The 22,727-nt window shown below is 31.6% G+C and overlaps 1 protein-coding gene across 1 annotated transcript in view; it reads left to right on the top strand.

The window, feature by feature from the left end:
- UTRN (utrophin) overlaps positions 1-22,727 on the top strand; it is a 533,723-nt gene that overhangs the window by 218,400 nt on the left and 292,596 nt on the right. Inside the window, 5 exon segments of the mRNA XM_074309622.1 lie at positions 149-363; positions 1,652-1,769; positions 3,428-3,633; positions 7,995-8,149; positions 16,083-16,272. Of these exon segments, the coding sequence (XP_074165723.1) occupies positions 149-363; positions 1,652-1,769; positions 3,428-3,633; positions 7,995-8,149; positions 16,083-16,272 (884 nt within the window).

Below are 22,727 nucleotides of genomic sequence, written 5' to 3'. Positions count from 1 at the left end.
TTTAGCGTGTATTACAAAATGAATATGAATTAATATGTGACTAGTATATAAAATGGAGATTTGCTTATATTAAATTCTCAGCATTTCTTTTGAAAGATAAATATAAAAGCTAAATGCAAGAAGTCCTCATATTTGTTTTTGTTTTTAGAACACCCTGCTGTCCAAAAAGTGGTGCTTGTCTCATCCACCTCAGAAATTCCTGTTCAAAAACAGCCATCTTTGGAACTTTCTGTACCAGCTGATCTGGATAAAACTACCACAGAACTAGCTGACTGGCTAGTATTGATCGATCAAATGCTCAAATCTAACATTGTTACTGTTGGGAATGCAGAAGAGATCAAACAGACAATTGAACGTATGAAAGTAAGTATGTGGTGTGAATTTGAATCCTAGAATCATAAAAGCAGCTAAGATTGACCTAAAACAACCTTTCTTTCATTTTTGGTGTTAACTGTGGGAATTTGGAGTTTTGAAAATTTTTGGAACATGGAAGTCAAAACTTTCCCATTTCAAATAATTGAATTTCATAAAAACCATCTTTACCCAATTAGGTCTTAGATACATCCTATTCATTAATATTGTCATATATTTTAGGATAAAATCAGCATACATCTTATTTTCAAGGTACTAGGTATCTTGTAGATATAAACAAATGATTACCCTTGATTTTAAAATATAATGTTTAGTGTCTAGTGAACTAGACAGTAATTGAGTATGGAAGTTTTTCTATCTGTAGTACCCAACAGAACCCAAGTATGTATGGAATGCTGCGGTCATTCCAAGTCCTATTTTTATCATAGTATTTCATAAACCATTTTTTCTGAATTTTGAAGATTAAATTACTTTTACTTGAGTCTAATACTTTTGTGGTTGGCTGATATTTGAAAAAAATAGGAATTTTTTCTTTGTACTGAATTTAGTTGTCTGTCTTGTAGTACATTTTATTTCTCTGGCACTGCCTCAATTCCCTTTACAGTTGATAAAACTTTATACTTTACTCTGGTCTCTTTTTAAAAAAAGTTCTTTCTTTAAACAAATTATTCACTGATTTCATCTTCTTTTAAGTATTAATTAGTTTTATATGGTAGGAAATCAGGACACTTAATCAGTATTAAATGGAATAAAAAGCTCCTGAAATAGTGGTTTATCATTGATGTAATTATTCTGCAGTTCAGAAGCTCATTTATATACTAATATTCTTTAGTCATCTTCATAATGCTTGGTCATCCTTGTTTTTTGTTATTTCTTTGGTAATAGTGGGAGATTCATCTTAAACACACATTTGGATAAAGATAAGTAGATGTATTATCTCTTTCTGAGAAAAAATCATTAGATCCATTAGTGTTTTTATTAAACTAATTTTTGTGTTTTATTATAATAAATAGGAATAGAGTTAGGGACTGTTTTAGAAAGTCTCGTTACCTGTAAGTCTGGGATATTAGCACTTTCTTTATAATTTATAGCTCTAGAGAGTTGCCTAGATCATTGGGTGCCTAATTGATTTCCCTAGGATCATATAGCTAGCATGAGTCAAGGCAACTTGAACTTATGTCTTGCTGACTTTTGAGGTCCACCTTCCCTCCATTATTCCCTAAAGCCTTTCTGTATAAAAAATATAATATACCTTTTCTTTCTTTTTTTTTTTTATTAGATTACAAAGGCTGACTTAGAACAACGTCATCCCCAACTGGATTCTGTTTTCACTTTGGCTCAGAATTTGAAAAATAAAACTTCCAGTTCAGATATAAGAACTGCAATCACAGAAAAATGTAAGACTCTCAATCTGTCATTATCTTCCTTCATTTCTAAATCATGGTCTACTAATATGTATGTATATATTTATTTATATACCCAAATGTTTGTATATTTCCATATATATTACATCTCTTGATTTTAAATTTAATTTTGTACTTAGAATTGTGACAGAAGAATATTCTTTTTATGAATACTTATTTCCTTCAATGTTAAATATCAGATCAGTCATGCTTTTGTGAACTAGTCATTTGTTAATTTTGGGTTATATACTGGTATCTCTCCTCAAATCTCACTTTATTGCTTTATTATGCTATGAAGGTGAACCAGTATCCTTGAAAGAGAAAAAGAAGATTACAAGCTCTTATAGTTTTGTTGCACTTTCTACGTTTGGTGAAGGAATCTCCTTAAAAGAAAGAAAAAAAAAACAACCCCAAAATCCTGTCACCCATAAGAAACATAAGAATTTTTATTTTTCATATATATAAATTTAATGCTCAGAAGCTTTTTAAATTTTTGCTCATGTTGCAAAGTCAATGTAAGAAGGTCTTAGCTGGAGGTTCTTTGAAAATGGTTCTGTTGATAGAATACATGAGTGTTATTTAAGCTATAGCCCATCTTTATTTGAAGGGACTCATCATAGCTTGCACCCTGATGAATTCTTCTATAGCAAGTCTTTTGTCTCCTCTGCATTGAATTATGTTGAGCTGGATTAGTGAGGATGCAATATTTATGTCATGTTATAATAAATCTTTGAATATTAAAGCGTACTAATTTAAAGAAGGCAGTTATTTTCACTTAATTAAAATTAACTTGGATTATTAGAGATCATAATTACATATACTTTGTGTTTATTTTATTCACATTTATTTTTAAGCAATGAAGAAAATACAGGCAGGGAAGCACCAAAGGTGTTACTATAATTTAAGCATTACTATTGAGCCTCATTTCACTGATGGGATTGGAGTAAATTGTTTTAAAAGGTATATTAAGATTGTGGATTAAGGTAGCAATAAGTTAATTAGAAAAGTTAATTTAGCAAATAAATCTATGCAGCCTTAAAGAATCATTGTGTCTCTAGATGAGCAGTTTTATCACTTACCATGTGGTAGGATTAAGCCCGCTTTCTTTTGTCTTCTATTCCCCTGGGATGTAGAATGTTGGAATATTGCCACATTATTTATCCTCAATGGGTATGCCTTTCTGTTACCTATCTATCCTGTTGTACTTTGTGTTTTGTCTGTTATGTGAATCTCCCTGAAACCTCCTCAATAGATGAATGGTCTCATCTATTGTCACACTTCTTTAAAGAGACTTGGCTATTCCCCATTTACTATAAAACTAGGTAGGGGTGTGGTTTGTTTTTTTTTAAACAGAGATCTAGCAACTTTTATATTTCTTATTAGTGTAATTTAGTTTGGATTATTACAGTTTTGGTGATTACCTTAATGTGTGCTACCCTCTAATTTATTACTTGTACCTTAAACAATTAAGAGGTTATTCCTGTAGGGATGTTTCTTAAGATTTAGGTATAGTTAAATGGGCACTTCCACTTGGATTGAATTACAAATCTTTTTGGTTTATTAGACATCAAAATAAAAACATGTATCAGTGTATTACTTATTCTCAATTCATATTAACTTTGAGGTCTAACTTCTTGCATTGCTTCCCATAGTAGAGAAGGTCAAAACCCAATGGGACAGTACTCAGCATGGCGTGGATGTACGACAGCAGCAACTCCAAGACATGCTCGTTGATAGTGAACAGTGGAATGATCTGAGGGCAGAAACTGAAGAGCTAATTAAGCACCATGAAGTCAAAGTGCCAAGTGTCCTAAAAGTCCCAAAGGAACCATTGATCAGACAGCTTTCTGAGAACAAAGTAGGATTTACCAGATTGTTTGTATTTCTTTTTCTTCAGTAAACTTTCATTTTATTGGTTTCCTATAAAATCTTTCAGTATTTAGAGTTTGGATTTTTTTAAAAATCGTGTTTTGAATTTTCATTGTACATCAAATAGATAGACCTACAATATGAACATTTATTTTGTACTTATATCTAAAAAAAAAAAAAATCCCAAAGTCATTTTGTCATCATGTCATTTGATCTGTTATTGTGGAAAAGAATATTAGACTTGAAAACCATAGAGGCCTGTGTTCTGTACCTGACTCTCTCACATAATTCATTTATGTATGATTATGAACGTTCATTATTTCTTTACTTGTTAAAAAAAAAAAAAAATTGAGCACAATGCTACCTTTTAAATTTAGCATGTTTTGACATTTAATTCATTTCTGCATTTTATGGCAAGAGAGACAGAGATAGATTTCTATCTGCATCTTTTGTATTTTCTAAACCTATAGTAAATAATAACTTCACCCCAAACATCCTGAATTATTTTATTTTTGTGACTCTTCTCTTTCCCCATTTTCTCTTAAAAGTCTCCAAAACAATATAGTGTATAGATACTTAAATTGTGAAATATGCTCAAATATGAAGACATTGAGTAATAGGTATAATTAATGCAATTTAGGTAATGAATTCTGATCATCAGTTGGGGTGTTTTGTTTACATTGCCTTGGTTTGACATGAGCATTGCAATTGAGAAGAGTGAAATCTATGATTTATTTTGCTTCTACCTGGCTTTTAGTGGGTGCTTACTTAATGGGGCTTAGCTCATTTATTTATTTATTTAAACGAATGGGAACAAATTCTATTTATAGTCAATTTCTTATACTTTGTCATTACTGTTTTACCAAATCTCACAGCTTGTTTGATGACCACTTGTGGTTTTAAATAGTATATTCTTCCAGTAATTTATTTTTTCTTTTTTAAATTTTGAAACAGCAAACCTGGGGGAAATAAAAAAATAAGTCCCACTTTCCTTGAATAAGGACTAGACCACTGTAAGCCAATGTCTTTTAAAATATCGATTTTTTTTTTTGTACCTATAACTTCGGAATAAAAGGGAGTATCGATATATAAGCTAAATTATTCAAACAAGCAAAGTAGCTTCAATAGGCCTTGCTCTGGTTCCATGTGATTGTTAAGGTAAGAAGAAATATTATCTTTTAAAGTTTTTCTATCATATGACTGGTTAGGTCAAACATTTTTTTAAGCAACATTTTATTTACTTTTTGTAGAATTAGGTTTTTTTTTCCCCAGAGCTTATCATCTTGAATATTATCTCAGGTACCTCACATTTTAAAAACATTATTTGCTGGATACTGCAGATAAACTGCTATGTCTAAAAGTAATATTTAATTTTCTCCTGTAAGCTGCCCTTTGTTGTACCAATGCCAATTGGCTACCATATTTCTTCAGCACCCTAACTTTAGTGTGGTGTAACCTTCCTTGTGCTGTAGCATAATATGCAGCTTTCAAAGTATAGTCTGGGTCCCGCAAGGGGATGCTAAAACCCTTTGAAAGGGGATCTTTAATGCAAGACAATTTTTATAATAATAATATTAAGATGTTTTAATTTCAAATATGCTTATCATTGATATATGTAATCTCCTTCCCTCCTCCTCCCTTAAACAAAAGCTCTGCTTTTTTGATGGCTGTAAAGGAGTTCTGAAAGATAAGTGGACTGAAAATACCTGGGTCTGAACTGGCCACTCATAAGCTATGTGCTCTTGAACAAGTAATATAGTCTCTCTTAGTACCAGTTTCCACATCTGGATAGAAATTGCTTTTTTTTTACGTAAAAGACTGTATTGGGATCTCAGTGACAGAATAAATATAAAATGCTTTTGTGCCATCGTGTTAGAGCCATCAGGTTACATAAATATCAGCTTCTAGGTAGTTTATTTCTGGTTACAAACTCTTTATTTAGTTTATCTTTTGCTCAATAATTTCGTGTTATATAAAGTTTGGGAATAAATATACTGAAGTAATTGTTATTCTTTTTTGTTGTTGAACATGTACATTCATTTTTGGGGTGCATAGTTTCTTATGAATCATTTTGGGAGAGAAATATCAGAATAAAAGGGAAAAACCATGAGAGAAAAAGACAGAAGAAAAACAAACAAAAAAAAAAAAACAAACAAACATCGCATAGTTCTCTCTCTGGATGTGGATAGTATTTTTCATCCAAACTTTATTGGGATTGTCTTGGATCACTGAACCACTGTGAAGAACCAAGTCTTTCATAGTTGATCACACATTCTTGCTTTTATTGTGTACAATATGTTCTTGGTTCTGCTTGTTTTGATCAGCCTCAGGTTGTGTAAATATTTCCAGACCTTTCTAAAATCAGCTTGTTTTATCACTTTTTTTTTTGTAAAACAATAATATTCCATTACTTTCCTATGTCATAACTTATTCTGCTATCTCCAATTGATGGGCATCTACTTATTTTTGAATTCTTTGCCACAACAAAAAAGTGCTGCTAAAAATATTTTTGTACATTGAGTTCTTTTCTCTCTTTTTTATAATTTCCTTTGGATACAGACCCAGTAGTAGCACTGTTGGATCAAAGGAGAAGCACAGTTTTATAGTCCTTTGGGTATAGTTCCAAGTTGTTCTCCAGAATGGTTGGATCCATTTACAATTCCACCAACAATGCATTAGTGTCCCAGTTTTCCCACATCCTCTCCAACATTTATCATTATCTTTTCTTGTCATCCTTACCATTCTGTGAGTTGTTTTAATTTGCATTTTTTTACTCAATGTGGAGTATTTATTTTTTCATATGACTATGGATGGCTTTCATGTCTTCATTTGAAATTTGTTTATTCCTATTCTTTCATCATTTAGCAACTGGGGAATGACTTGTATTCTTATCAATTTGACACAGTTCTTTGTATATTTTAGAAATGAAGCCTTTATCAGAAACACTGTGTGTAAAAAAATTTTTGGCAAGCTTTGTACTTCCTTTTTAATCTTGTTTCTGTTGGTTTTGTTTGTGTAAAACCTTTCTCTCCTCCCTGAAGCAATTGGGGTTAAATGACTTGACCAGAGTCACACAGCTAGGAAGTGTGAAGTATCTGAGGTCAGATTTGAACTCAAATCCTCCTGACTTCAGGAGCTGGTGCTCTATCTACCGTTCCACCTAGCTGCCCCAGGCAAAACCTTTTTAATTGAATTTAATTTTGCATTTCATAATGTTCTCTAGTTTTACTTTGGCTATAAATTCTTTCCTTCTCCAAAGATATGTCAACTATCCCTTGCTCTCCTTATTTACTTATGGTATTACTCTTTATGCCTAAATCATGAACCCATTGTGACTTTATTTTTGTATGGGGTGTAAGATGTAGGTCTGTGCTGAGTTTCTGACATTTTCCAGTTTTTCCAGAAATTTTTTTGAAATAGCGAATAGAATTTTATGTCTGGTACTACTGGGCTACCGTCCTTTGTATTTTTTTTTCTCATTAATTCCCTTGATATTTTTGACTTTTTGTTCTTCCAAATGAATTTGTTATTGTTTTTTCTAGCTATGTAAAATAACTTTTTGGCAGTTTGATTGGTTTGCTACTGAACAAGTAGACCAATTTAAGTCAAATTGTCATTTTTATTATGTTAGCTCATCCTACCCATGAGCAATTGATATTTTTCTAGTTGTTTAGATCAACTTTATTTATGTGAAAAGTATTTTGTAATTGTGTTCATATAGTTCCTAGGTTTTTCTTTGGCAAGTAAACTCCTGACTATTTTATTTTGTCTACAGTTATTTTAAATGGAATTTCTCTTTCTTTCTATGGCTTTGTTAGTAACATTTAGAAATACTGATGATTATATGCTGTAACTGCTAAAACTGCTAATTGTTTAAAGTAGATTTTTGGATAATTCTGTAATTCTTAATATTTTAATATTCTGGAAGAAGCAAGATTATTTCTGTTTGTTACTTTTGTATTGGTGAACCTTTTTATTGTATTTTATGTACTATTGTAGTGTTCTATGTACATGTACTGTTATGTATGCATTTACCTCAGAATATGCTTTTCTCATTTTAGTTGCTTCTATTCTTTCCTTTCTGTTAAACACAATTTAATATTAGCAGATATTTTGGATCATTAAAATGTGTGCTTATGAAAAGTGGATTAATAGATAACTAGTGTATTTTTATTTTTCTAGTATTAATAATATTATATAGTCTATGTTAATTACTGATAGAACTCACTATGCATTCAGGGTATTAGAAAATTTGTGTATGATATTTGAATAGTCTTTTTTTTCTTGTGTTATACCTTTCATCTTTGATTCCACTAATGTTAATTTTGTTTTTCTGAAATTACATTTTAGATGCTAATTCAAGAGTTAAATAAAGGTGAAGTTACAATGACAAGCTTCAATAATCTGTTGAAGAAGTTGCTTCGGGACTATAGTAGGGATGACACAAGGAAAGTAAAAGAAACTTATGACTACCTGAATGCATCTTGGATCAACCTAAATCAAAGGTAATTTAAAGACTTTCTTTGTTAATAGGTAGTTTCTTGGTTAATAATATACAATCTGGTATATATTTCTTAGAGTTTATTAAATAATGATTAAAGGTATGACTGTCAGATATATGCTGTCATTTTTTGTTGTTGTTCAGTCATTCACTTTTGTCTGAATCTCCATGACTCAGTTTTTTGGTTTTGTCATTGTCTTAGTTCTTGTTGAGTTTTGTTTTGTTTTTAATTTGGCAAAGATATTGGAGTGGTTTGGCATTTCCTTCTTCCGTGAGTAAGGCAAATAGGAGATTGAGTGCCTAGCCAGGGTCAATGTGTGAGGCTGGATTTGAACTCAGATCTTCCTGACTGCAAGAACAGTACTTTATTCATCCAACTAGATTGCTGCCATGAAATTGTTTATTTATCTATGGTTTATACGTTCAGTAAATCTTTGGCATTAATAAGGAAATCAGTATAATTATGGTGATAGAAACAGAAATAAAGATGCTGTTGCCCTCCTGAAGCACTTATTCTGTCACGTGCTTATCATTTATACATTATTTTTCTAGCTGCTGGAAAGATTAAAAAAGAAGCTATTGTATCTTCCCTTAATGAGTTTATAATTTTTTCCTTTTATTTGCAAAGTGAGTTAATACTGTTAAGTCTTTCATATATTTATAGTGTTTTTTGCTTTATCTATAGCAAACTAGCATTTGCCATGGAATTTCTCCTTAGAATAGTTGTTGCTGTTTGTTATTCATTCTATTCTTTTCATATTTCTCTATGTATTCTTTGTTCAAAACATTATTCCACTTTCTTTATGCTGTTAAATTTTACATAAAAGTAAATGTGTATAGTTGATCTTCATTGGGAAAGTTTCTTTAGCAGCAATTCCTTTTATAAATGAAGTCAGATGTGTATACCAGTCTCTGCCCTCCAAAAATCAGTAATTACCTTCTGTCATAGAAAACCAGCTAGAAGGAGGATTCAATTTAGTGTTCTGCTATTTACTGCATGTTTGTGGCATGTCAATTTTTTAAATTAGCCTAAATTTACTTCTATGCAAAGAAAACACTGTAATGCACTTTTCAAGTAAAGCTAAGTGATTCATGTCTTTCCATTCTGGTAATTTTATTTTGGGGTTGTCTTATCGGTGTGAGAAAGTTTTTTTCTTCAACCTAAGTGAGTACTTAGGACTGTGAAGAACCACAAACAATCTTTAGTTTTTTACCTTGATTCATCTTTTCTTAAAAATATTTACTTGTTTCCTGGTTCTGTGAAGGACTCAAAATGTTTCTAAATGAAATTAAACTGTTTCCCAAACTTTTACTCGTGATGTGATTTACTTCAAAGTAATTTGATTTCAGAAATAATATTCTGTATTTGACTAAGGTAGTTCTTTGTAGTTCATAAAGCATAACCAGCAGTTTAGAAATGACAGATATAGTATGTAAGTTCCTTTTTTTGAAAAACTTTTTTTTAAACAATCTATAAAATAAATTTCTGTAGAGTTCTTTGTTGTTGTTTAGTCGTGTCTGACTATTCTTGACCCCTTGGACCATATTATCTAATGAATTTCCTTGGGCAAGTATTGGAATGGTTTGCCAGTTCCTTCTCAATTGGATTAAGATAGACAGAGGTTAAATGACTTGTCCAGTATCACACAACTAGCAAGTGTCAAGAGACCAGATTTGAAATCAGACCTTATTGACACTATGGACACAGCACTCTATGAATCTAGCTGCTTCTTAGCATCATAAGGTAAATTAAAAGGTATGAATCTGGTTGATAATCTAGGGCAAATGGGTTTTATAGGAGATTTTTAGAAGAAAAAGTGTTTGGTATTAAGTTCTCTGTGGGTTACTGGAGGAAAGTTATGTTGATAATGAGTTTAGATACATATGCTACAAGCCATGACTGAGAGGAAAATAAAAGAAGAATTCCCTCCTTTGCAAAGAAAGATGGATCTTAAATATAGCTTTCTTGCATAATGGCACCATTTGAGGTATAATCTAAAAAAGTAAAGACATTTTTGCAAAGAACAAAACTTTCTAGAAAAAGCGATCATTTAGGAATACAAGGCCTGCTTTATTTAGGACCTCTTAATTCTTTTTTTCCTTTGCTTTGTTAAATATTTTAGAACCGCCTACAGCAATAGTTGGGTTAGATGGAGTAGGCAATTAAAAATGGATTATACTCAAAGGTAATCTTTCATCTATCATAGCAGGAGAAACACAACACTCACATTTTCATTCAGTTACTCACAATGCTAAAGGCAACTACCTTCTCATCAACAATCTTGAAAACTTGAACTTAATTTTATATAGATATATGGTAGTTTATTAGGACATTATGCTTTCTGGAGAGAGATGTAAAAGCTCTAATCACCTCAGTTAAAGTCTTATAATTGGATGTGACTTACCTCCCTCCATTCCAACCTTTCCTTTCCATTTCCCTCCTTCCTTTCCCCTCTTCCTTCCTCTTCTCTTTTACTTCTCTATTTACCTTTCTTCCTTTCTAAGTTTGAAAAAATGTACATAAAGTACTATAAAATCCTTAGCTATCCCAATTGCTTGGGTAGTCATTTCTGCTTATATGAGATTTCTAGATAGATAAATATATACCCATTTAACCTCTAAAGCATTTAAAATTCTTTGACTGAGTTTTTCCTTAAATGTACATTGCTTATGGCTATTTTTTCCATATCATATGTCACTTAGCTAGAAGTTTGTTAATTATATAGAAACCATAGCTATCTAATTGGAGGGCAAGGGAATGAAGGGGGTTGAGTAATTGATTATAGAAGTTTTGATTCTATAATTATTTGGATGTAATGATCTGAATATTCTGACTACCCTTTTACTAAAAGTTCTTTCTACTTCTGAGATATAAAGATTTATGACAAAATATGGAAAACATTTGTACCCCCAAAGAAAAAGGCCCAAGGGGAAGCGAATGTAAATTGTTAGCACTACTGTCTATCTACCCAGGTTACTTATACCTTCAGAAGCTAATAATTAATGTGCAACAAGAAAAAGGTATTTACACACATATATTGTATCTAGGTTATATTGTAACACATGTAAAATGTATGGGATTACCTGCCGTCGGGGGGAGGGAGTGGAGGGAGGGAGGGGATAATTTGGAAAAATGAATAAAAAAAAAGAAAAAAAAAAGAAAAAAAAGAAAAAGGCCCAAGGGGGAACAGCAGCAAAAACTTTTCACAAATAACATTGTGGATCACTCAAATTATCAAGTAAATATATTATTGAAGAAAATAGAAGGATAGAATGATGTGGAAGATTAAACATGAAGTAAAGTTGGTCTAAATATTTAATACTCAAATTAGATAGATTAAATAATTTTTTTTAAGAGGTAGGTAGGTTTAGTCTTGGGCAAGTAGAGTGCCAGACGTTCAAATCAGTTCAAATCCTCCCTCAGACTCTTTGTGGCTGTATGACTCTAAGCAGTACTTAATCTTGTTTGTCTCAGTTTCCCCATCTGTGTAATAAGCTGGAGAAGGTTGGCTGACCTCCTCCATATCTTTTCAGAGAAAACTCTGAATGGGGTCATGAGGTATTATTGGATATGAATGAAAAATGATTCTTCAACAATAAGATTTAATGTTTATATTCCTAAAATTCTTAGAATAGATGACTTTAACTCGTCATCAATTTATTACATTTGTTGTATTAAATATGTTCTAACAATTGTTTTCTTTCTTATTAGTTGTTATAAAAACTATATCAGGAAGTCATAGTTATTATTTTATTCATATTTTATCTTTTGTGAGCCAATTTAGGATTTTCTTGGAAAAGGCATAAGAATGGTTTGGCATTCTTTCTCCAGTTCATCTTACTAATGAGGAAAATGAGGCAAACAAGGTTAAGTGATTTCAGTGGCACACAGCTAGTAAGTGTCCAAGGCTGGATTTAAACTTGGGTTTTCCCCAACTTCAGACTCAGCACCCTAATCTATGATGCCATCTAGCTGCGTTCATTAGCTAATATGTAGTTACATAGCAATGAATTGTCTCCTGATACTAATCTATTTCTCTTTTTGTGAACTTTTCACTTGTAGCCTATAATAGAGCTTTCTTCTAATGTTTTATAATAATATAGAGGTGACTTTGGGATTTTAAATTCTTTGCTAATGGATTATCCATTAAGACAATACTTGACAGGGGAGAAGGACTTCAAAAAGGAGCTTGATAATGAATTTTATGTCTGTTTAGTTGCTTCAATTGTGTCCCACTCTTCTTGATCCCTTTGGGAACTTTTTTGGCAAAGGTAGAAAGTTTCTTTCTCCAGTGCATTTTAAAAAAGGGAAAACTGAGACAAACAGGGTTACGTGACTTTACCTGGATCACAGCTTATAAATGTCCGAATCCATATTTGAACCCAGGAAGCTGCCTGGTCTATTATTCTATTAACATCAGTTCAGAGAGTCATCACCAGATTATATAAATTCAGAGAGATTTTTTTTTTTTGCCCTAGCAGTTCTCAAGAAAAGGCTGCATGATATAGTAAATAATGAGATGCTTGCTTCAAAGCTTACCTTAGTCATTTTATTGGATGTGGACAATGTTACTGAGCATTTCATTGCCCTGGTCTTCTCATTATAACAATTGATAAATAAAATATACAACTTAATTTGCAAAGTACAATTTTAGGTTAAAACAAACGATGAAAACCTCTCCAACACCATTTATGAAGCATAGCTTATTATTTTCTGCTGTGTTATGGCAAATATTGATAAATCAGTTAAATTAAATCAGATCAATTAAATATTGAATATTAATTTTTTTATTCTTTAATTTTTATAATGAATGGGACAAGATGTTAGGGAAAGACCTCTGGTGCAGATATATGCCAGGCTAATCTTGTTGTAATTCTTAAAATCATATGAAATGGGGTCAGATCAGAATTTCAGGGCCATACACATATATCTTTATGATATCCAGTTCTAATGATTCATCTAGGCGGGATAGTGACTGAATTCTCAAAGACTCTGTTAGCTAAGATTTATCTCTCAAATGCTATAGTAGTGAAAATTTTGAGTATACCTTTAACTTCAGACAATTTTCTAAGAACCAGCTTTTCTGATTGAGGAGGGGTCACTGTGTAATGAAACTAATTACTAAGTCACAGATGTTTATAATCTCTATCAGCACAGCTAATATCCACACTCATCATCAAAAATCGTTTGAATTATTAAAGTAATTGACTCTTTAGTCAATGGAAATACATATATCATGTAAAGGAATAGAGACAGAAGAATCCCTTCCACATCATAGGGGTTGGGGTGTGGCACTTCTGCTTTTTGGAGTAGGTTTAGAAAATTTTGGCTTTCTCCTTTGTACCAGACAAGTCTGAATTATTATGGTATGAAGAAATAAAATATGTTGATATTATATAATACTATATGCTTAATTTTTTCACTTCTGAGTTTCTAAACTTTTTCCTGTGTCATCTGTTGTTTTTTGAATGTTGTATGTGGCTTCTATAAAACTTTTAATTTCTTAGATTTATCTGTAATATATCGAAACTATAATGAGGAAAATTGCAATGTGGAAGGCATAACTATATTGGAAATTCCTTATTGAATATACATTACGAATCAAACATTTACTGATAATAAATCATAATTTCATGACCTGCATATTATTATAAGACCCCCATTGGATACAATCCACAGTTTAAGAAACTGTACTAAATAATACTTCTCTCTACCTTCCACTCAAAAAAAGGGGGGAAACAAAGGAAGTAAGGGAAAAACAAAAAAACCCAAAATTTTACATATGTTTAGATCAACTTTATCATAGTTACAATCTCTATGATCTTTGGGAGTGATTTAGCCCACCCTCCTCATTTGAACAGGTGAGAAAATGTGCTATAAATGGGGCTGTGAATTGCCCAAGAATCGGAATTGGTATTTAAACTAGGTTCTCTGACTGAAGAGCCTGTCTTTTTTTTTCAGTTCATTGTAGTCCAGAGAGAGTCAGTGTTTTACTTATGTTTCCTGTTTTATCCATGTTTCTTTTTATTTGAGGGCATTTTTCAGACCAGTCCTTGTACAGATTATATACAAGAACACATTTTATTAAACCATATTCATAACATGTTATTATTTGTTTCAATATACACCCTGAAATCTGATTTTGCATTGTTTATTTTTTACAATGATTACATAAGAATGGCAAGTTTTTAGTTAGTTGGAAGCTGGGCTCAAAATATTTTATTTAGAGTCACGTCTGTTGAGATTTGTAGTTCATATCTCCCAGTTTTTATTTTCTTTGGATGAACACTTGATAGATTTTGTATCTTCCTTCTTCTGTTAGATAATTTGTCATAATAAATGTAGGGTACAAGTTTTAAAAATTGTTTCTTCCATTTCCATAATTTTTGGTATACTTAACTTTGTCACATCATTCCATACAATTCTTGGCATTTTTCTCTAAATTCTCATATTTCTCATTTCTTATGGGGCGATTATATCATTACATTCACATACTACAATTTACTTAGCCATTCTCCAGTCAGTAGATATCCTTTTTGTTTTCATTTGTTTGCTATCATTGAGTAGGATTTATGTAGCTAAATATGGTGGAGAGAAGGAGAGAGAGGGAGAGGGAGAGGGACAATGTAAACTGAAATATGTTCTATGCAGGAGGTAACCATGTGAACAAAAAACAGGGAGACAGTTGAATTCAGTATTGTTCTGGGAATAGTCAACAGTTTGGTGGAGCTAAAGCCTTTACATCAGATAACACTGGTATAGAGAGGTTGGATTCAGTTTTGATTTTACAGGCCTAAGTGTTCTGGACATTTTTATTTAAAAATTAGGAAGTATTGGCCATTTTAGAACAGAGGATGGGACAGAATAAAATTTGGATTTTGGGAAGATTTAATTTCATGTTGTATGGGAGAGATTCAATGGAGATAAACTTCTGTCAGGGAATTCACTTTGCCAGCTATTATAACCTGATGTAAAGAAATGAAGGCGTGATCTGAGGTAACTTTTTTGGTATTGTAATGTAACGTATATGAGATATCTTTAGACTCAAGTGACCAAGCATTTATTAAATGCCAGCTATGTACTGGATCTTGTACTAATTGCTGGTGAAGAAATAAAAATTCATAAGTAATATATCTTCACAGGTAGGTTTTTCTTGAAAAATCTAACATGTAATTTTTTTATCTAACAATTAATTTGAGCATATCTTTAATGAATTATTTGCAAAAATATGAGTTGACTTCTATATTTATTATTTGAACAAATTTATTAGATGAATTTTATATTTTTGAAATTTAAGGTAATGTACAATTGATACTTTCAATCATTTTATTTAGCTTGGATATTAGGAGAGAGAATAATGATCATTAAATGATTAAATTAAATGCTACTTTTCCAGTTTTCCCTGCAATGAGTGTCCTTTTGGAATATTTACAAACAGAAATGTTTAAAGTGGTTTTAAAAGTTAATATTCATATGTGCAAATAGGAAATTCTTATTGGTCGTGTTTGAAGGGAGGTGGGGATGAAAGGAAGGTATTCATATAATGACTACTAAATTCCAGGCAGTGTACTGAGTAGTACGTATTTCATTTGATCTTCAAAAACATCTCTATTTTATAATTTAGGAATATTAAGTGACTTCCCTTGGGTCACATTTTTATCATTAATTTATTAATAATTAAGATATTAAGCATCTAAAGTGGTATTTGAACTCTAGCATTCCCCACTCCAGACCCATCATATTCTGTCTCATTTACTGCCCCTGTCAGAAGAAGTATACAGAATATACAAAAGAATAGATTCCTCAGATGTTCTTCTTAATTGATAGAAATGTACATTCTTGTTTTGGTGATCTGCTAATTTTTTTTTCATCATCTGTATAACTAAAGATGTTATTGGGACAGATATTTAGTTTGCTTGGTTGTTGTTACTTCCAGTGCCCATGACCGACAGAACGCCTTGGAGGCTGAGCTGAGAACTGTGCAGGCTTCCCTCAAGGATCTGGAAAGCTTCCTCAAGTGGATGCCAGAGGCAGAAACCACAGCAAATGTTCTTGCAGATGCCGCTCAGCGGGAAAATGCTCTTCAGGACAGTGGGTTGGTTGAGGAACTCAAAAAGCAGGTTCAGGTAAGAGGCGGTGAAATCCATAAACAAATTCATTTATAACTACCCCTTATCTTATAATATGTCTAGGTAGAATTGTCCTTGTTCGGTGGTGGAAAGACTGATAGGAAAAGTGGTGACTTATTCTGTTAGGATCCTGAGGGTGCTTAAAACAGAGACCTGGTTTTGTCAATGCGGTAATCATTCAGAGGTACATATTTCTCTAATTACATTACTGTTATATATGTCCCAATTATGGTTATTTTCATTTGATCCACAGTTTTGTTTTTTTTTTCCTTCTATTCTTTAGTTTATTTAAACTTCAAAATGCCATTAGGGAATATCAAGTTCTGAAGTTCTTTACCTATGATCCACGAGCCTCTTTTTTTTTTTTTTTTCTTTTTAAAATGTTAATTTATAATTGTTTTTCTTCATATTTCTTTTCTTTGTATTTTAGACCTTTACAAACATCATTCTAAAAAGGCTATCCATAGGGCATAACAGGGGGGAGCCTGAGATAAGAAAAATTTAAGAACTCATTATCTAGTCCAGCTCTTCACTGTTACCAATAAGGAATTGGGGGTTCTGAGACACAAGCAGCTTGACAAGGTCAAAGCTGGAATCATGAACCTGAAGACCTCTGCCTATAGTTCCCCCTCTTTTTCTAATTCTTTTTATCTTTTAGTCATCCAATCCAAGTGTTTTCTCTCTTTTTTCTTGTTGTTGAGTCATATCATTTAATTTTATCTGACTCCTCATGAGCCCTTTGGGTTTTGTTGGCAAAGATACTGGAGTGGAGTGATATTTCTTTCTCTAGTTCATTTTATAAATGTGGAAAGTAACGGAAACAGGGTTAACTGGCTTGCCCAGGATCTTTAAGTGTTTGAGGCCAGATTTGAACTTGGAACGATTAGTCTTCCTGACTTTTGGCCTGGCACTCCATACTACTTCACAGAGCTGCCCAGAAAGGATATCAGAGACCCCCCATTTCCATTTTCTGATTTTGAACAAAGAACAAGTGAAGGGTTTCAGTACAGAAGTATAGTGTTTTTTCTAAGTTTAAACTGTGAGTTATGAACTAAATAGAGATTGTAAAAAACACCTGCTACATTTGCTATATAGTGTCTACTACTGTATTTGAAAACTTCTGAAATATTCACTTAATTGCCATATTGCTGCCTATAAGTAGAGGTGGCTGGTATACTTTACTTTTCTTCCCACATGAAATGATGCTACATAGCAAAATATTTTAAGATAGAGACATTTTGTGAACATTTAAAAATATATATATGCTTAATATGGTCCCCTATATTAAACATGTTTATTGCAAAATCTTTGTGCATACCATTTCTTCTATTTCCTCTTACTTACTAATTCATATAGTTCCCCTTCAAAAGTTAGAATACTTCAGGAATTATCCTTTTCCAAATTTAGTGGCCTCAGATTACCTCTGCATTTTTTCTTTGCCTGTGAAATCAGTTTATGCATTATTACCTTTGATTTATTACACTTTTTTATGTTAGGGAAATTTTAATCGTTATTTTCTCTCCCTAAAAATATGTTCCTGTGGGTAGGGATCTAGACTCATTCATTTCCTTTTCAAAAATAAAAGTTATTCCTTTGTCCATACTGTGGTCTGAACAAAAGTATTAAATAAATATTGTCCTATTACACTCAACTCACTATAACATGAATTCTTATGCTATGGAATTTCACTGTAATTTGTATCTAGTCATATTTCTTGATATTTTAAATTTTTTTCACTCTCCCTAATACTCTTCCCTACCTCATATCAATCAATAAGCATTAATTAATCACTAGGTACTGTCTTAATACATAGACAAAAAAAAAAAAAAAAAAAGAATCACTGCCTTCAAGAAAGTTATATTGTATCAGAAAGACAAAGAATACATAAAAAATTATTTTTTAAATATTTAGAGTCCCATAGAATCCCTCCTCTGTACTTTTATTGATAGAGTTAAATAATGTAAACTAAAGGAGTGGTATGTCAGAGTATACGTCTCAGTCATTGCCTATCATCTCTATCAAAAGAAATCACTATTCATCATCATTAATCTTCTGACGTGAAAATTGATTGCCTTATTGCTGTGAGTACTGATTTTTTTAGAATTATTTACTTTTGTCTTATTTTGTTATATTTTTAAAATTATGTTTACATTGTTCAGCATTAATTAATTGAAGTCAATTAAATTTTTTATTATCTTTTTCTATGATTTAATATTTCATTAAATTTGTATCTCACATTTTTATTCAGCTAATCCCTTTCTTTCTTATCATTTGATACTCCCCAAATTACTAGTAAGAATATTATAGCATATATAGGACTTTCCCTTTAGTCTGTGGCATTCTTGGCATTTGTATATTACTATTTAAAGCTTGGCTACATTTTTCTTTCTAGGCTAGTTTCCTATTAATTTGTTGAATTGTTGGATTATTTTTTTAGCTCTATCAAGTGTTACTGGTGTGCCTCTTTTCCACAGTCCCTTTAGCATTCAATATTTCATCTTTGATCATTTTTGATAGTTTTTTTTAAACTATATGAGGTGAAACTTCAAAGTTATTTAATATTACAATTTCTCTTATTCTTGGTGATAGAGCATTTTTGAAATGCTTGTTGATAGTTTGGTGTGTGTTTCTTCTTTTTAAAATTATTTGTATCCTTTGACTACTTCTCTTTTGGGAAAGGCGCTCCTAGGACATCTTCAAAGGACTCTTAATTATTTTTATTCATTAGATAAGATCTCCTAAACCAGAAGATGTTACAGTTATGTTGTTGACTCTTTATCATGACGTAAAGAAAATCCAAATTACTTGACTCTTGACTTGAAGTAGTTGTCTAGGTTGCTTTTATATTTAACTACTTTTTTCCTCATTTCTTTTTTAAAACTACTTTATTCATAATTTATCCATAATTATTCATTTATTATCCATAATTTATGGATAAAGAAAGTCTTTAATGTAAGAGACTGGTAATGTTTTATACCTAAGAGAGTTTAACCATTCCTTCTTGTTATTATGTTAGGGAACATTTTCTTACAATGACACATAATCAAAATTTTTAAAGAACAATCCTAATTATGTAGGGAGAAATGAGAGAAATGTACTAAGGGTAATTTTTTTCTAGGGTTAAAGAATTAGCATGGTAATGCTAGGATTTTTTCCCCAAAAAAGTGAACTGGAATGTAGGTTTTAGACTAATATTTTAAAGTAAAATAAAACAGTTATCATTAGATTTCAATTAATATAAATATTTTATATTTGTATTAATAAGCTACAAAAGACTACTTATTAACTATTTTCCCAAGTACATACAAAGATGGTTTTCAATATTTACTTTTGCAAACCTTGTGTTCCAAGTTTTCTCCCTCTCCTTCTCCCTTTCCTCCTAGAGAGCAAGCAATCTGATATGATTTTAAAATATACCCTTGTTAAACAAGTTTCCATTCATCATGTTGCACAATAAAAATCAAAAGAGGAAAAAATATGAGAGAGAAAAAAATCCAAACAAACAAACAAACAACTGCAACAAAGAGAAAATACTGTTTTCCTATTAAATAAGCAAAAATTTGAAATTGAAACTTAGGGAAAATTATTTTAAAAGGGAAATAATTGAAAACATATTTAACTTAAAGTGATTTTTAGAGATTGATTTTTATGTACACAGCTTAAATTAAGACATAAGAAACCCAGAGTATTTTGTGTTTAGTGTATAGAACTGATTATATAGCTTATAAATGATTACAGTGTTCCAAGTCTTAGTATAGCTTAATTCATGGACATCATAGAATTGTGTGAAGAGCAAGTAGCCATTTTCCCTCTGTTCAGATGAATTTTGGATGAAATGGAGTGAAGGAGGATATGCCACTGTTAATATAATTTCTGGAAGGATGCTGCATTTTTATGTATGCCATGACTAATGGAAAAAGCATCATTTTGAGCAACATTTGTTTCATTGCTTTACTTTAGGGCTGTCTCAGACAACCTTATAACTCAAGTAATCAATCCTCTTAGTGATAGACTGGTAGCAGAAGCATGTCCTCTTCAAATGTATTTATATTTAACTTTGATTTTTAGTGTTTAAAAGTTGGTGGGTAAAGAAATAAAAACTGAATAAAGTTCATGCAAACTAGAAACTAATTTTTATTAGGTTAGTTCCCCTAAAATTTGAAAACATTCATTTTCCACATTAAAATAATTTTTAATATTTCCCAAACTCATCAGCTAATAAAAAAAATAGTTATTGGGCCCTTGTTTTTCTCATAATGTATTTTTCTTTTTAAATGTTCTATTGGCACATTTTAAAATATTATTATTATGAGAAACTTTTCAGTTTCTCATCCTTTGCTCAATACATCTCTGCCTTATAACAACTACTGTAAGGTAATACAAATTTATTGCAATTACAATTCTAAACCTTGTATTAAAATAAATGTTTCATTCTGTACCTGTGTTGTGCTACCTCTTTTTCAAAGAGGTGTAAAGCAGTTGTCCGTTCTGTCTAGCTATCTTCTCAAACTATGATTAGATCTTGCTTTGATCATAGTTCTGGTGTTTCAGAAATGTATTCCTTTATATTTCTATGGTAGGTCCTTCAGGTTCTGCTCATTTTCATTGCAGAATGCCGTGCATTAAAGGGTAGATACAAAGATATTTAAGACTAGATTAAAAAAACATTAGCCATTGTTAGAGTCTCGGAGATGTCCATTCCAATCTCTTAATTGATTATGTTATAAGAAGCTGAATCCCAGAAAACCATTTTTGTCCAATGTTAAAAGCAATTAAGTAGGACAGCTGCACTGGAGCCCTGCTCTTCTAATTCTTAGGTTAGTGATTTTTCTTCTACCCCACCTTGTCCTTAGTTTCCCTGGAGAGATAAAATATGAATATGAAGATACTGAAAATGACTGAAAAACAAAATACTCATAAAAACTTAAATAATAAAATAATAATAATGTAACATTATATCTTTAAAAGCTTTTGTAAAGTGACTTGTAAAGTCAATGTAACCACTGTGCAGAAGAAGGACAAATAGGTAGAGAACATGGATTAATATGATTAGGGAAAGGTTTTTGTGGGAGTGAACTCTCACAAAGGTAGAACTCAAGGATAGAACATGATTTACATAGATGAAGAAAAAAGTAGGTTGTTCAAGTGGGAAAAATATGACATCTAAGTAATATGTTGCATAAAGCACAAAGCCTAGAATTAGGAAGATTAGTCTTTCTGAGTTCAAATCTGGCCTCAGATACTTGCTTACTAGTTGTGTGATCTTGGGTAAATTGCTTAATATGTATTTGCCTCAGTTTCCCCATCTGTAAAATAAGCTGGAAAAGGAAATGGCAAACTACTACAGCATTTTTGCCTAGAAAACTCTAATGAGGTCACAAAGAGTCAGATATGACTAAAAATGTCTGAATGAGAAATAATGAGAGATTCTCTATGGTTTCATATTTAGTTCACTTGTGAAGAATATTTTATAAGTTTTGACTGTTTTAGTCCTTCTTTGAGACTTATTTATTTTTAGATGATTGTGTTGATGTTTCCTTGGCTTGTTGGACCAAAACATGACATAGATTGTGTGATGAAGCATTTTGGGTGCTTGGCAAGGTCATGACACAGACAAGATCATGTTGTTCAGTTGTTTAATTATATCTGACTCATCACAACCTCTTTTGGGATTTTCTTGGCAAAGACACTGAAATGGTTTGTCATTTCCTTCTCCAGTTTATTTTACAAGTGAGGAAACTGAGGAAAACAGGATTAAAATGACTTGCATAGGGTCACATACTAGTAAGTATTTATGGCCATTTTTGAATTAGGTCTTTCTGACTCCAGGCCTAGTCTTGCTTTATCCTCTATCTCCTAGATGCACTTACAGACAAGGCAAACAATTACAATTTGGCTTTATTTTCTTTATGCTCTCTGTGTGTGTGTGTGTGTGTGGGTGTGTGTGTGTGTGTAAAACAATGTATTGAATCATTAAATGTCAAATGTATTAATCATGTATTAAATCATTAAATATGTCAAATATGAGTATTCCATGTAATATCCAGACAATCTTATTTGTAAAGTTATCTGTGACATTTTTTAGCCTTTATTATTGAAAATAAAATATTACTATTCTTAACAGCATACTTGTACTTCTAATGTCCTTTTGTTTTTGAAGGGAGGGTAATTAAAGTCTAAGGGAAAGACTTTAATTTTACTTCACTCATTAGCAAGCATTCATTGAATGACTATTGTGTGCTCTTCACTGTGAGGAAATTAAGCAACTTTATTAAAGTATCTAATGATTCTCCAACGGGTACTCTCATGTAATTTGGTATTTAGTTGTGTTATTGGCATAATCATTCTAAACAGAGGGAGGCAGTATAAGCTCAGGATGTATTCTAGTAGTAGAATAGAAAAAAAAAAAAACAAAAAAAAACAAAAAAAAACCAAACCTACTCCCCCTAAAA

The sequence above is a fragment of the Sminthopsis crassicaudata genome, chromosome 4, assembly GCF_048593235.1.
Source record: "Sminthopsis crassicaudata isolate SCR6 chromosome 4, ASM4859323v1, whole genome shotgun sequence".
Classification (NCBI taxonomy): domain Eukaryota; kingdom Metazoa; phylum Chordata; class Mammalia; order Dasyuromorphia; family Dasyuridae; genus Sminthopsis; species Sminthopsis crassicaudata.
Note: the sequence above shows the minus strand (reverse complement) of the source record. Positions and strands in the feature narration are given on the sequence as shown.